General features: G+C 43.5%; 1 protein-coding gene across 1 annotated transcript; it reads right to left on the bottom strand.

Annotated features, from left to right (window-relative positions):
• Positions 1 to 10,955: 10,955 nt before the first annotated feature.
• Positions 10,956 to 15,077, bottom strand: LACRT (lacritin). Its single transcript, XM_032172144.2, has 5 exons — positions 14,966 to 15,077; positions 13,335 to 13,388; positions 12,387 to 12,524; positions 11,886 to 11,987; positions 10,956 to 11,098 (listed from the first exon to the last, which is right to left on the bottom strand). Exons 1-5 carry the CDS (start codon positions 15,021 to 15,023, stop codon positions 11,037 to 11,039), a joined length of 414 nt encoding a protein of 137 aa, XP_032028035.1. The 5' UTR covers positions 15,024 to 15,077; the 3' UTR covers positions 10,956 to 11,036.
• Between the last annotated feature and the right edge of the window lie 608 nt (positions 15,078 to 15,685).

Raw genomic sequence — 15,685 nt, 5'->3', positions numbered from 1 at the left:
GGGATAGAGAATTCACTTGTAAAATTCTCTGGGTGTGGGGCTTTTTGGTGTGATAGCTCTTGATATTTTCTATGTCCTGTATCGTAACTTCTCTGTTTGTAGTTCACCTCGTCCAGGGTCAGTTTTCTTGGATATTTTTTCTTTTTTCTTTTCTTTTTTTGTTTTTTTGAGATGGAGTTTCACTCTTGTTGCCCAGGCTGGAGTGCAATGGCGTGATCTTGGCTCACTGCAACCTCTGCCTCCTGGGTTCAAGCGATTCTCCTGCCTCGGCCTGCCTGGTAGCTGGGATTACAGGCATGCACCACCACACCCTGCTAATTTTATATTTTTAGTGGAGACGGGGTTTCACCATGTTGGTCAGGCTGGTCTTGAACTCCTGACCTCAGGTGATCCGCCCTCTTTGGCCTCCCAAAGTGCTGGGACTACAGGCGTGAGCCACCGCACCCAGCAGTCTTAGATATTTTTTCTAGAAAATAATTCATTTCACACATGTTTAAAAATCGATTTATTCAGGTTTAAGCAAACTAATCTTTTCATTATTTGAATTTCCTTTTTACCTTTGTAATGTCCCCATTCTCATTTCTTATTCTGGTTTCTCTCATGCCTACCCTCTTTACCTCTCTCTTTTTTAAAGTTAGATAATAGTTTATATTTTCCATAAATAATTAGCTCTGGATATTTTAAATTTAGATTCTATAATTTTCTGTTGTCTATTCAATTAATTTCTGCTTTTACTAATTTATTCTTTATGTTTTCATTAAATTGAGTTCATTCTTTTGAGTTGGGTGTTTAATTTTTAAACATTTTTTGACTAATATTAATATTTAAGACTGAAATTTCCTATACACACTGTTTTATCTGTATCTCATAGATTTTAATATATATTATATATACTATAATATATAATATATAATTTATAGTATTTTCGTTATTGTTTTATTTTAGATAGCAATTTTGGTTTTGTTTTCTTCTTTGAATCAAGAGTTGTTTAAGAGGGTTATAAATCTCATATGGATAAGATTTTAAAAATTACTTGGTTCTGTTCTTAATTTCTAGTTTTATTGTGTTATTACCGGGGAATGTCCATTTGCATCATTTCTGCACTTTAGAGTTTATTCAAGTATTGGTTAGGAGTGTAGACTCTGGATCAACACTGCGTGGGTTCAATCCTAGTTTTCCCATGTATCAGCTGCATGCCCTCAGGCATGTTGTTTAACCCCTCTGTGTCTCAAGTTTTATCATGGGGTTGTTATGGGGATTAAAGTAATTAAGATCTACAAAGTACTTATGAATTGTACCTGGTACATTTTAAAGTTTCATAGATATGTTAACCATTAGTATTGGTATAGTTGTTTATCATATAATTTTTGATGCATTTTTCAAAAGTTTCTGAAATGAAAGGATGTTCTGGTTTTTCAGGAGTATTAAATTAACTCTATTTTCCTGTTTAGGTTACTTAGATACTCTGTAGTCAAACTTTTCTTGTTTATTTGACCTTTATGGCGTGAGACAGGTGAATTTGAGCCTGTCCAACTATGAATATCTTTGCATTTCCTGAAGTTTTGGTGCTCTTTAAAAGGTGCAGAAATCTTTGTGTCTGTTTTTAGTGTGGAGTGCAATGTTTATTCTTTTTTTTTTTTTTTTTCCTGAGACGGAGTTTCGCTCTTGTTGCCCAGGCTGGAGTGCAATGGCACGATCTCGGCTCACTGCAACTTCCGCCTCCTGGGTTCAAGCGATTCTCCTGTCTCAGCCTCCTTGTAGCTGGGATTACAGGTGCCCACCACTACGCCCGGCTAATTTTTGGTATTTTTAGTAGAGGCGGGGTTTCACCATGTTGGCCAGGCTGGTCTCGAACTCCTGACCTCAGGTGATCCGCCCACCTCGGCCTCCCAAGTGCTGGGATTATGGGTGTGAGCCACCACGTCCAGCCGCTACCTTTATCCTTATAAATACTTCTCCTTGTCTCATTTAATATGTTTACTCTGGAATAAATATTGACTTGATATTAAGATCAAGATTCTGTTTTTTTCATTTGCTTGGTGGGTTTTTGCTCATCTTTTGACTTTTACTCTTTCTGAGTTACTTATTCTTTTTCTATTGAATTTTTTGGTAATTCCTACAAACAAGGACATTTCATCATAACCTCAATGCAACCATTAAAATTAGGAAATTAATATTTGATACACTACTGATACATTATAACCATGTCAACCACACACCCCATTTAGATATTTCCCATTGTTTCAATAATGATCCTATGACATAGCATTTAGTTGTCACAGTTCCTCGACCTTTCCATGACTTTCATGACATTGCCACTTTTGAAGATTACAGACCAGTTATTGTGCAGAGTGTCCCCGATTTGGGTTCATCTTATGTTCTTCATGATTAAATTTCAGGCTTTTCACTTTTGGCAGGAATATCAATCAGTCATACTGAATTCTCTGCCTTGCATTCTATCAGCTGGCACGTGATTTTGATTTATCTGATTTCTGTGATGGTACTGATTAAGGTGATGTCTGCCAGCTGTCTCCACTGTGAAGTTACTCTTTTTCTTCTAGTGAAATTAATAAATATTTTGTGGAAAGGTACTTTGAAACTACGTAAGTATCCTTTTCCTTATCAAACTTTTACCAATTAGTTTTAGTGCTCATTGATGTTTCCTGGTTGAACTATCACCTTGATGGTTGCTGAATAGTGATTTTCTACTTCAATCATTCCTTCTGAATTCATTAGCTACCATTCTACTGTAAGAAAAACCTTTCTCATATCCCCATTTACTTATCCATTCATTTATTTAATCAATATGGACTCATGGCTTCCTATTTATTCAATGAATAATAATCTTCATTTCTTTTCCTTTCTTCCTTTTTTCTCTTCTTTTCTTTTCCTTTCCTTTCTATTTATTCAATGATTTATAGTCTTCCTTTCTTTTCCTTCCTTCATTTTTTCTCTTCTTTTTCTTTCTTTCTTTCTCTTTCTTTCTTTTCTTTCTTTCTTTTTCTTTCTTTCTCCTTCCTTCCTTCCTTCCTTCCTTTCTTCCTACCTTCTTTCTCTTTCTTTTCTTTCTTTCCATTATAATCTTTTATAATGTTTTTCCTTTCCACTGAATTTTGTTAGTCTGAGATAATTCAATACTATTGGGATTAAGCTAACCTTCTCATTAGATTTTGTATTCTTTTGATATGTCTCCATCATTTTTTGAGCATTTTCTTACTTTCTGGTACAACAAGTCATTCCAGCCTTATCATGTACTTTCTCTGTCCTACCCCTGGTATTAGCCATTTTTCCAAGGATCCCTGTTCTCTTAATGGTATTTGGAAATGAAGATATAGGCTCTACATATGCTCACTGTTCTTAGGATGTTACTGCTTCTAGGCCTCCCAGTGGTCAAGCTAGGAAATGTATCTATGTATTTATATATGTATGTGCATTCCTATGAATAAATTATACATATACATTACATGTATTTCTACATCGAATTATATATCAAAGACCATAAGTTCTCACCATTACCTCCAATTCCAATATAACGCCACATTGTTCAGGCTCAGTCGCCCTGCACCACCTAGACCCCCTCACTCTGTTTGAGCTGCAACCCCCCACATCAGGCTGGATGGGTGCCCTTCTCATCCTACTCGGGCCCTGATGCCCCATGCCAGGTCACTGCTCCCCTTCACCCACTGTGCTCCTGGTAGATGCCCTCCTCATCTCCTGTTCCAACAGCCTGCTCTGGCTTTCTCGTAATCCCCCACTCCCTGTTCATGCAGATGCCTGCCTTGCTCAGCTCTACCCACTGGCTTTTGTACTGAAATTCAGAAAGTAAGGCAGGAATATAGGCAGGCAGGAAGGGAGGCAAAGTAAAGCAGTTCCATTGTTCTTGATGTATAATATTTTTGAATCCATTGTTTATAGTTTGGTTTTGCTTTATGTCCTGATGTGAGACTCTTGCTTTTTATGACACGAATTTGTTCTATTTCTGTTTGTTCACATGAAAGGCATGTTTGTACTAGTTGTGTCTTCTTAATGCCATCCTTTTATTTTAACAATTTAAAATGTATATTTTGCTATATGATCTGTTTTTTCCTTTTTATGTATAGTTCTGCTAATATAAAAGATTTATAGTTTGTTTATAGTCCTATTGCTTATCTTTATAATCAACTTCAAATTATGTACTCAAATCTTTATTTATTCAGAGTTGACTCCCTCTACTATCAACTATTAAAACAGTATACTTCTACTTTCTCCTTTTCCCTTCCTTTTCATCATCTGGTTTTCATGGATTATATTATTATGAATTCTTCTAGTGATTTACTTTAAACCTTGATTATTTGATTTAGCATGTTAAAAATATTTTTTGATCCTTCAACTATAAATCTTGTAAAGTCCACCTACTTGTATGAATTCCCTCTTTCTCTTCCATCTGTATGCTGATTTTTTTACATTCTCATAGTTTATAACATTTACCCCCTACTTGGTAACCATAATTTCCACAGCAGTTTTAGCTTTATTCTGCATTAAAATGGATTTAGCACTCACAGCTACTCCTTTTACCTCATATTCTCCATTTATCTCTTGGCTGGCTGAAGTTTATCGTCTAATGGTTTTTTAAAAGCGTTAATAGAATGGAATTCCTTCAATTGTTGCATATTGAAAGTATTTGTCTATTGCCTTAGCCTGGTAAAATAGCTTGACTAAAGACAGAATGCTTGGATATCACCTTTCTTCTCCCAGAGGACTGTGTAGGAATTTCTCCATGGTCTTTTGATGTTGAAGTCAGGAGCTAGCCCGATCTATTTGTTTTCCCTTCAGTCCGTGTGTTGATAGTTTTGGCTGGATGCCCAGATGATTCTTTCTTTATCTTTGAAGATAAGAAACTCTATTAGGCCAGTTCTTAAAATTGGTCTTTTTGAATCAGTTTTTTTCTTTCAATGTGTAGATTCAAGTTTTTATTAAATTAAAATTTTTAATTGTGGTAAAATGCACATAACATAAAATCTACCAGCTTAGCCATTAAGTGTACAATTCAATGGTGTTAAGTATAGTCACGCTGTTATATAACCAGTCTCCAGAACTTTTACATCTTGAAAAACTGAAACTATATTTATTAAACAACTCCTTATTTCCCCCTGCCCTCTGCTAGATTCAAGTTTCCTTTCTTCCTCTCTTTCTCTTTCTGTCTATTGACAGACAGTCACACTATGTGCAGGCTGGTATTGAACTCCTGAGCTGAAGCAATCCTCCTGCCTCAGCCTTCAGAGTCACTGGGATTACAGGCGTGCGCCACTGTTTCTGGCTAGAATTTTATTTTTAAGAAACCTCTTTTCACTTATGTTTCCTATTCCACGTGTTCAGTTCTCTTTTTCAGGAGCACTCATTATACATATGGTTGCTCTGGTTACAGACAAGGTGACCTTGCTTTTGCTCTTCTGGGTATGTCATGTACTTTAGAGAAGTCTGCATATTGCCAGCTCTGCCCATGATCTGTTATTATGGGACACTGTGTCAGCATCCTCCCTCCATTTGGTTCCAGTTTCACTGGAATTGGCAGAATTTCTTCAAAGAAAGTGTTATTTGGGGTTGTAAGGGCTTTCTATTTTCATCTAAGATGGAATTTACATATCTGCATTTATTTTCCTTGTTGTAAAATTCAGTTGGTTTCAGAGGTAAGAAATTAGTAGATATATCTTTATTTCTTTTCCTTACATTTAGAATTATGTTATTGAATGTTTTCCCCATTAATTTGTATATAATTTATTTAGAATATCATCCATATCTGAATGTTAAAACTTCCATAACCTCGGAAAGCAGGAAAACGACTGTCAACCCAGAAGTAGCCTGTTTTTCAGTAAATCAGCATTTTCAGTCATTTCATGAAATATTCAGTGGAAACGGAGGTAGAAGGCTATGCACAGCCTTCCAACTGGTACAGATGTGTTTGTGTATGCCTTGAGTAGTTTGAACATTCCAGGGTCCACCCTGTCCTCACAATAAAGTCACATAGTCCACAGGCCTGTGCCACAAGGGGGAACTATCCGCTCCTTGTTTCTCACAGACCCTTTGGATTGCTGCCATTGTCTCTGGTGTTGGTAGGGGTTTCATCAGGATTGGGGTTTTCTCTGAAACAGTATCTGGGGTTAGCTATTGCCCCTTCATCAGGCTTTGTTGTAATCACTGTGTGTCCAAAGTCACAAATTTGTGAATGTGAAATGGTTGAAGTTTTCTCTCCTTTGAGGAGGATGAACTTGGGGAATTTTGGGGGTGCTGTAGGCAGGTAATCCCAGAGCCTGCTTCTCCTTCATTCAGTACACAGACAACTGGTTAACCACCTGTTACCTGCTGAGTGTTAGGCATTCTGAGATGAATTCCACCTGGACCTACTTCTGAAGTGTTGCCTCTCTGGTGAAGAGGTATTATAGCAGACATGCAAATGCATATTCTAAGAACAGAGAGGATGGAGATATTCATCTCACAGGATATAAATGAGGAGGTGGGTGGAAGTGGGTGAACTCATTCAACATTGAACCAATGTTTCTTGGGTGCTTTCTGTGTTCCAGGCACTATTCTAGGCACTGGGATATAGAAGTAAAAGAGCAGACAGAAATCCCTGCTGATATGGCTTTGCTCTGTCCCCATCTAAATTTCATCTTGAATTCCCATGTGTTGTGGGAGGGACCCAGTAGGAGATAATTGAATCATGGGGGCAGGCCTTTCCTGTGCTGCTCTGGTGATAGTGAATAAGTCTCATGAGATCTGATGGTTTTATAAAGGGGATTTTCCCTGCACAAGCTCTCTTCTCTTGTCTGCTGCCATGTGAGATGTGCCTTTCACCTTCCACCATGATTGTGAGGCCTCCACAGCCACTTGCAACTCTAAGTCCAATAAACCTCTTTCTTTCATAAATTGCCCAGTCTCAGCTATGTCTTTATCAGCAGCATGAAAACGGACTAATACACTAAACTGGTACTGTATTAGCACTGATTAATACAGTAGAGTGGGGTGTTGCTGAAAAGATACCTGAAAATGTGAAAGCAACTTTGGAACTGGGTAGCAGGCAGAGGCTGGAACAGTTTGGAGGGCTCAGAAGAAGACAGGGAAATGTGGGAAATTCTGGAATTTCCTAGAGGCTTGTTGAATGGCTTTGCCCAAAATGCTGATAGCAACATGGACAATAAAGTCCAGGCTGAGGTGGTCTCTGATGGAAATGAGGAACTTGTTCTGGGAACTGGAGCAAAGGTTACTCTTGTTATGTGTTAGCAAAGAGACTGGCAACATTTTGCCTCTGCCCTAGAGATTTGTGGAACTTTGAACTTGAGAGAGATGATTTAGGGTTTTTGGTGGAAGAGGTTTCTAGGCAGCAAAGCATTCAAGATGTGACTTGGGTGCTGTTAAAGGCATTCTGTTTTATAAGGGAAGCAGAGGATAAATGTTCAGAAAATTTGCAGCTTGACAATATGATAGAAGATAAAATCCCATTTTCTGAGGAGAAATTCAAGCCGGCTGCAGAAATTTGCATAAGTAACGAGGAGCTGAATGTTAATCCACAAGATGATGGGGAAAATGTCTCTAGGACATGTCAGAGGTTTTCACAGCAGCCCCTCCCATCACAGGCCTGGAGGCCTAGGAGGAAAAAGTGGTTTTATGGGCCAGGCCCAGGGTACGCGTGCTCTGTGCAGCCTAGAGACTTGGTGTCCTGTGTTCGAGCCACTCTAGCCATGGCTGAAAGGGGCCAACATAGAGCTTGGGCTGTGGCTCCAGAGGGTGCAAGCCCCAAGCCTTGGCAGCCTTTATGTGGTGCTGAGCCTGTGAGTGCACAGAAGTCAAGAATTGGGATTTGGGAACCTCCACCTAGATTTCAGAGGATGTATGAAAACACCTGGATGTCCAGGCAGAAGTTTGCTGCAGGGGTGGAGAACTCATGGAGAACCTCAGTTCTGTGGAAAGTTTGGAACTCCTTAGAGATTAGTTAAGTGATTGTGACCGGAATGCTAGTTGAGATATGAAGAGTAAGGCCATTCTGATGAGATTTCAGACGAAACTGAGGAATAAGGTATTGGAAACTGGAGTAAAGACCATCCTTGTTATAAATTGACAAAGAACTTGACTGAACTGTATCTACATTTAAGGGCTTTGCGGAAGGCCAAACTTGAGAGTGACAAACTAGAGTATCTGCAGAAGAAATTTCTAAGCAAAATATAGAAGGAGGTGCATGGTTACTTTTGGCCACTTATGCTGAGATTTGGGAGCAAAGGAATAATTCAAAGACAATTATAAAGATAAATAAAATTTACATTAAACAGGAAGCAGAGTGGAAAGAGTTGGAAAAATGTCAGCCTGGCCACATGAAGAGTGAAAAAGTGCATTCAGAAGAGGAGATCAAGGATGCAGCTAAAAAGATTAGCACAGCTAGAAGGGAGCCAAATGCTATTCCTCAAGACAATGAAGAAAGACCTGAAATGCATTTCAGAGATCTTTGAGGGTGCCCCTCCTATTATAGGCCCAGAGGTCTAGGAGTGCAGAATGGTGCCTTGGGACTCTGCCCTGGAACCCCAGTGCAGAGCTTCATGGCTGCCCTAGCCAAGGCTCAAGTGACCCCAATTGTAGCTTGTGCTGCAGTTTTGCAAGGTACAAGCCATAAAGCTTGGCAGCGTCCAGGTGGTGCTGACTCTGCAGGCTTGCAGACAGAAAAAGCCGTGGCAGCTTGGCAGCTTCCACCAAGATTTCAAAGGATATCATCAAAAGCCTAGGAGCCCAGGCAAAGATTTGTCACAGGGGCAGAGCCACTGCAAAGAGTCCCCATCTAGTGGAGCCATAGAAGTAGTGCCACCATAGAGAGTCTCCATTAGGGTAATGCCTAGTGAAGCTGTGGGAGTGGGACCACTACTGGGACCCCAGAAGTGTGCAGTCACTGGCAATATGCAACACCCACCTGGGAAAGCTTCAGGCACCAGACTTCAATACCTAGGAGCAGTCACATGGGCTGCACCCAGCAAAGCCATAAGGGTGAGGCTGCCTGAAGCCTTGGGGGCCTAAGCCATAACCCAGTGTGGATGGGAGGCCACACACAGAGTCAAAAGAGATTATTCTTCAGCTTTAAGATTTAATGTCTGCCCTGCTGGGTTTCAGATTTGCTTGAGACCTGTTACTCGTTTCTTTTTGTCTGTTTCTCCATTTTGGAATGGGAATGTCTGTTTTATGCTTTTGCCACAATTGTATCTTAAAAGTAGATAACTCGTTTGTATTTCACAGGCTCACAGATGATACTCTGGACTTTGGACTTCTGATTTGGTGCTGGAATGAGCTAAGATTTTGGGGCTATGGAGTTGGAATGAATATATTTATATTTGAGAAGGACATGAGTTTCAGAGGGCCAGGAGTAGAATGGTATAGTTTGAGTGTTTGTCCCCTCCAAAACTTACGTTGAAACTTAATCCCTAAAGTAACAATATTGAAAGGCAGGGCTATTAAGAAATGATTGGGTCATGCTGGGTGCAGTGGCTCATCTCTGTAATCTCAGCACTTTGGGAGGCCTAGGCAGGTGGATCACATGAGTTCAGGAGTTTGAGACCATCCTGGCCAACATGGCAAAACCCCGTCTCTACTAAAAATACAACAAATTATCCAGGTGTGGCGGTGGGCACCTGTAATCCTAGCTCTTGGGAGGCTGAGACAGGAGAATTGCTTGAACCCAGGAGGCAGAGGTTGCAGTGAGCCGAGATTGAGCCATTGCACTCCAGTGTGGGCGACAGAACAAGACTCTGTCTTAAAAAAAAAAAAAAGAAAAAGAAATGATTGGGTCATGAGGTCTTTGCCCTTGTGAATAGATTAATCCATCTATGGATTAATGAATTAATGGGTTAATGGATTAATGGTTTGCCACAGGAGTGAGACTGGAGGCTTTCTAAGAAGAGGAAGAGAGAACTGAGCTAGCGTGGACAGCCACCTCACTATGTGATTCTCTGTTCCAGCTTGGGATCCTGCAGAGATTCCCTGCCAGCAAGAAAGCTCTTGCCAGACGTGCCCCCTTGACCTTGGACTTCCTAGCTCTAGAACTGTAAGAAGTACATTTTGCTTCTTATAAATTATCCAGTTTTAGATATTCTGTTATAGGCAACAGAAAATAAACTAAGATGGGGTGGGAAGAACAGTCTAAAATCAATGACTCTGGGCATGTTAAAGAGCAGAAGACCATGTGCCTGGCCTGGGGAGGGGTCTGGCAGAAGATCTGACTCTTTCTTTGCCCCCTGAAGTCATGAGTGATCTTCCCTGGTTCATCTGTGTGCAAGACACAGCCGTGAGCTGTAGGGGAGGAAAACAAAGTTGCAGGAGGAGGAAGAGGTGACCGAGACCCCTTTGAGAGACTTTAGTCCTTTGGGGAAGATAATTCACACATCTAAAACACAGTCAAAAGTGGTTTCTCTGCACCACATCACAAGAATAACTGTAATGGATTCAATTGGTCTTTTTAGTCAAGTGCCAGTTGTCACTGTATTAGCTCATTACTTTACTCTCTGACCTAATTAGCCATTGCCAGCCACTTTGGTCCAGTGTAGAATGTACGAATAGAAGACAGGAGAGATGAATTTCTGATAAAGGTACCAGAAAGTGGCTTTAGTATCAATGGCCCAGGCTTTGATTATTTTCAGGATGATAAATCCTGGTTCTTTGGAATTTGATTTAATTTTTGGAAATGCTCAAACATCACTAGGAGTAATGTGTGAAGAATAAGAGGTGGACGAAAACTGGAGTGGCATTTGGACTCAAAGGAGGCTCAGCACATGTGGATGTGGCTCGAAGTGAATAAAAGGGCTTGTTAGAGGCTCTGCCTTTTAGGCAGGCTGTGACTGGCCAAGGGCCTGGGTCAGGACATCCTATGCCTTGTGTTGGTCCAGGGAGGGCTTTTCTCCCTGCCCTTCCTCCAGGGCCCATCCCATAGAGCACAGGCACACAGCAAGTTGGATGCTTTCGTTTTAATAGCTCTGGGCTACAAGGGTATTTAAGGCTTTAAGTCCAATGATCCCATTCTTTTCAGCTTCTCATGCCCACAGTTTTAATAGACCAAATTTCTTCAGTAATTTTTGTGCAAATTCACTTCCATCTAGAAGGAAAGATGAGACAAATGAGGCTTTTAGGACCCCAGGCACCAGCTCCACCCCTTCCATTTCTCCTCAATTCCATCTTCTGCTTTCCAGACTTACTGAGACTCTGGAGAGGCTTACACAGAAGTTGGAGGGATTGAGATTAGATTCACCAGAGCCTGAAGGACCTACCCTCTTCCCCACCTTGGCAGGTGCAGGGGGCAAGAAGAATAGAAACAAGCAGGCTCTGCTGTGGGAAGGTTGGGGGTTAGACCCCAGGTGAATCAATATCAGACAACATGGCACATTGAATCTATTCTTTTTTTTGAGACAGGGTCTTTCTCTGTCACCCAGGATGGAGTGCAGTGGCACGATCTCGGCTCACTGCAACCTCTGCCTCATGGGCTCAAGTGATCCTCCCACCTTAGCCTCCCAAGTAGCTGGGACTACAGGCACGTGCCACCACGCCTGGCTAATTTTTGTATTTTTTTGTAGAGATGGGGTATCGCCATGTTGCCCAGGCTGGTCTTGAACTCCTGGGCTCAAGCGATCCACCTGCCTTGGCCTCCCAAAGTGCTGGGATTACAGGCGTGAACCACCGTGCCCAGCCGGCAATTTGAATCTGGATGAGAAATTGGAAACATATGAAAGCACAAAGTGAGGCGTCTTCAACAGCAGGGGCTGTGGCAATTCCAAGTCTCATATGTGAGGTGGAAATGGGGGCAAGTTCTCTCCCATCTCCCACCCCCAGATGGTGGGTGCTGAGTATTCTCATTCCCACAAAGCCTTGCCTTGGGATACACTCACTTTCAACGAATTGTTTTCCACCTGCCACGCCTCCATGCAATCCTTTTCCTGCTCTTGCAAAGGCTTGTTCTTTTAGTAAGATACTTTTCTCCACTATGGATTCTAATTTTGGAGCAGAACAATCACATCAGCAGAAAAGTCACCTCATTTAAAGAGAACTCTGCATTGCCCCGCCTGCACCTGCCCCCCACCCCCACTCCACCCAGGACATCATCCCTACAGAAAGTCCTAAAGTGCAGAAGTTTTGCTGAGGGCTCCAGCACTTCTCTCACAGGCAGTTGCGTGAGCCAGGACAGAAACCATGTATAGTGCAGGCCGCAACATCTACTATTGTGGAAACGTTGTGTGTGGGTGCAGTGCACAATCCCATTTGTGCCTTTGTGTTCAGGTGTTTGAGTCTACCTGCTTCTCACCAGGCTTATCTCTGTGTGTGGAGGTGTGATGTGGGCCTGCAGCCAGAGACTTTTCTAGGTTGTTGATCTGGCATAGAGACAAACTTACTCAGGGGGTTTAGTTCCTGCCTGCTTGAGGTGACCTTGGCTGTACCCTGAACTGCTGCCGAAGTCTCCTGGGCTGTTGTGGTTGTCTCCGGGGGTGAAGCAGATTCTGCTGGACCTGAGATCTCTTCATTAGGCTTAGCTGTGAATGCACAAATTGATTGATTTCAGCAAAGTCAACGTGTTTGTTTCTTTTGGAATGGGTTGCAGGGCCCCAGGATACCTAATGTGTGCTGGGTGCCAGGATACAGAAGTGATATGGCTTAAACACTGGCCCCTTACGGGAGACAGCATTTCTGCAGGCTGCGTGTCTCTTGGAATGCAGTGGGCAGGGTTGGGGAAGGATTTGGGCTAGGGGATGGTGAGAATCAGGGAGCACTTCATAGAGAAGCTGGATCTTGAAGGCAAGATGTTAGCAGGAGAGGATGTTCCAAAGGGGCTTCCCTGGGGGCAGGCAGCGAGTAAGAGGTCAGGCTAAGGCATGTGTGGGATATGTGTGGGGAATGGAAACAAGTTCAATTTAGCTGATGTGGGTGTGACATAAATGGAGAGTCGTGGAAAACGGAGTTGGAAAATGAGGTTAGAGGCCAGATAATGGTTATCTTGCTAAGGAACTGGGAGTAATGGGAGGTGTTTGCAGGTGAAGGTATTAATGCCATGTGAGACATTGCCCTTACCACTTAACCTCATGTTTCTCTCCCTTTTATTCACACTAACCTTTTCCCCATGCTCCCTATTGGCCTTGCCTTTCTGGGTCATCTTCTTTTGTCTTTAGCCTTGTGCCATTTCAACCCATGCTACCTTCTTTATTAGATTACCTGCGCCTCCCCATTAACACCAAGCACAGAATCTGGATCTCCTCCCACTGGCTTCTTCTCCTAGCCACCACTCACATCCTTAACTGTTAAACCTTCCCAACGAGGGCTAGGGCGGGAGGGAGAGGAGGACTCACAGGTCCCAGCTTCCTGGGCAGGATCAGCATCCGTCAAGTCGGAGGAGGCATCTTCTGCAGTGGAGGAAACATGCCAGAGGAGAGGAAGGACCAAACCGGACCTACCTGAGCCACCCTCCCCTCCCATTTCCAAAGCTTATCTCCTGGGAATGCTCATGGATAGAAGGGGATCAATTTCCCTTTTGGTTGGACATGCCCTTCTACCACATCAGCGGGTCTACTGGGGCACTCTCTGATGTTTAACTCCTGTGGCTTTTGAAACAGGTTCCCCTCTGAGAAGTGTAATGTCTCTTGGAACAGTGCCTTCCTCCTGACTGGCCCCTGGCTTGGGAGGCTTCCCTGAGGTGTCTGTCAGGGAGCTAGCCATGGTCAGAGGGGCTCAACCTCCTCTGTGGTGGAGGAAGACAGTAAGTGGGGGTCATGGGGCCATATTTGAGCGATTTGCAGGATCGAGACCCCAGCCCTGATTCCCTTTATTCTTTCAACACAACATTTATGCAAAGCTCTGTGCCAAGAGATGGAGGTGCAGTGCTGAAGAGGGCAGACAAGACCCCTGCCCTGACAGAGCTTACATCTATCCTTTTACGAAATTATTTAATGGCTGGTGTGACAGTGCTGGAAGGGAACGTGCAGCCTGGTGCGAGAAGGGCACATGGATCTGATTTGTTCCGCATGTGCATGGAAGGCCTTTTTGGGGAATTATGTCTAAACTGAGATTTTCTAGATGAAAAATCATTGGCCAGGTGACATTAGAGTTGGTTGGGGGAAGAGGCCAGGGAGAGGGAAAGCATTCTAGATGAGGAAAGAACAAGAAGGAAGATCCTGATGTTCAAGGAACAGCAGGATCATCATGGCCCAAATGGTGCTTCTGTGGATTAAAAAAGGCATCCCAGCTGGGCGCAGTGGCTCATGCCTGTAATTCCAACACTTTGGGAGGCCAAGGCAGGTGGATCACCTGAGGTCAGGAGTTCGAGACCAACCTGGCCAACATGGTGAAACTCCGTCTCTGTTAAAAATACAAAATTAGCCAGGCATGGTGGCGTGCGCATGTAATCCCAGCTACCCAGCAGGCTGAGGCAGGAGAATCGCTGGAACCCAGGAGGTGGACGTTGCGGTGAGCCGAGATCGCGCCACTGCACTCCAGCCTGGGCAACAGAGGGATACTCGGTCTCAAAAAAAAAAAAAAAAAAAAAATCTTCCCTTCCTCCTAAGAGACACAGCCAGGGGCCAGGCTCACTGCTTGGCAAGTAGAATGTCGGCCAGATTTTAGCTTCTACCACTCCTTGCCTGGACACCCTCGTGTAGGGGACACCCTGCTCAACTATATGCAGGGGACACCCTGCTCAACTATATGCAGGGGACACCAGAGAAGCCAGTGTAGCTGAGGCATAGTGGGTAAACAACGGTGTGTGAGGAGATGAGCTGGGAGGGCAGGCAGAGGCCAGAGAGTTCTGGGTTCCTCTGGTGAGTGGGGTGCAGAGGCCATGTGTGGAGAACTGGGAGAGGAGTCACTTGCAGAGGCAGGGAAGCCAGAATAGCACTGAGAGAGGAGGAGAGGGGTGAAGGCAGGAGTGAGGGCCTCCTTGGACTGGGAGGACTCTTGTGGGGCACAGAGGAAAGGCCATACTCACCAGCATAAACCAGGGCCCCTGCTACAGCTGCCAAGAAGAGGAGAGTGGTGAATTTCATTCTTTGGGATGAGGAGTGAATATAACCACAGAATCTGCAGAAGGTCTGGGGAATAAGGATGCTGAAACTGCTGGGCCCTTTTAAGGATATCAAGGGCCAATGGGAACCAAGCCTGGAGAGCTGTGACTTCCGCATCCTCCTCCCCTTCTTCCCCAAACTGTCACCTGCTGAGTCAACAAAGGCTAGCTTGGGCTGGCTGATACCTGGGATCCTTGCAGGCAGGTCCTGGATAGGAGCCTTTCTCTACTAACTCCCAGCCATCCCTTTCCTTTCTCCCTCCTCCCTTCCCCACCACGCCTGCCCTCTGGGTTCACACCCCTGGGCTCTCAGGGATGGTAGGTAGAGCACATTTCACTTGGGGAGATTCTGGGATGTGTCTGTTGAGGGTTCTGGTAGAGAAATCTTAATCTTGTCATCTCTCCAGGAGGAGGTTGAGGGCTCAGGAGATTACATTGTCCACCTTCTGTCCCAGTCTACATAGGACTCAGTGCAGGGTTTGAAGGTTTCCCCATACTAAGTGAGCTCGTTTCCCTGGGAGGCCACACCTAGAGCACTTGAGGCCTGAGTTCCTGGCTGCTTTCTCCCCGTGAGGGGATGGGTTTGAAGGCGTGTATGCCTTCTCTGGAGTTCTTCTCTATTCTTGACATTATCCAGCCCCTAAA

Source organism: Hylobates moloch, unplaced genomic scaffold (genome assembly GCF_009828535.3).
Source record: "Hylobates moloch isolate HMO894 unplaced genomic scaffold, HMol_V3 SCAFFOLD_13, whole genome shotgun sequence".
NCBI classification, from domain to species: Eukaryota; Metazoa; Chordata; class Mammalia; order Primates; family Hylobatidae; genus Hylobates; species Hylobates moloch.
This window is presented reverse-complemented; position numbering and strand designations above follow the sequence as displayed.

Excerpts from the sequence above, each read along its gene's own strand:
- LACRT (XM_032172144.2), bottom strand. The coding sequence starts at position 15,023 with ATGAAATTCACCACTCTCCTCTTCTTGGCAGCTGTAGCAGGGGCCCTG. Across the intron at positions 12,525-13,334 it reads TGCCCAGGAAGCTGGGACCT|CTAAGCCTAATGAAGAGATC; the intron begins GTGAGTCCTCCT and ends GTGCATTCACAG. Across the intron at positions 11,099-11,885 it reads TGGAAAACAATTCGTTGAAA|ATGGAAGTGAATTTGCACAA; the intron begins GTGAGTGTATCC and ends CTTTCCTTCTAG.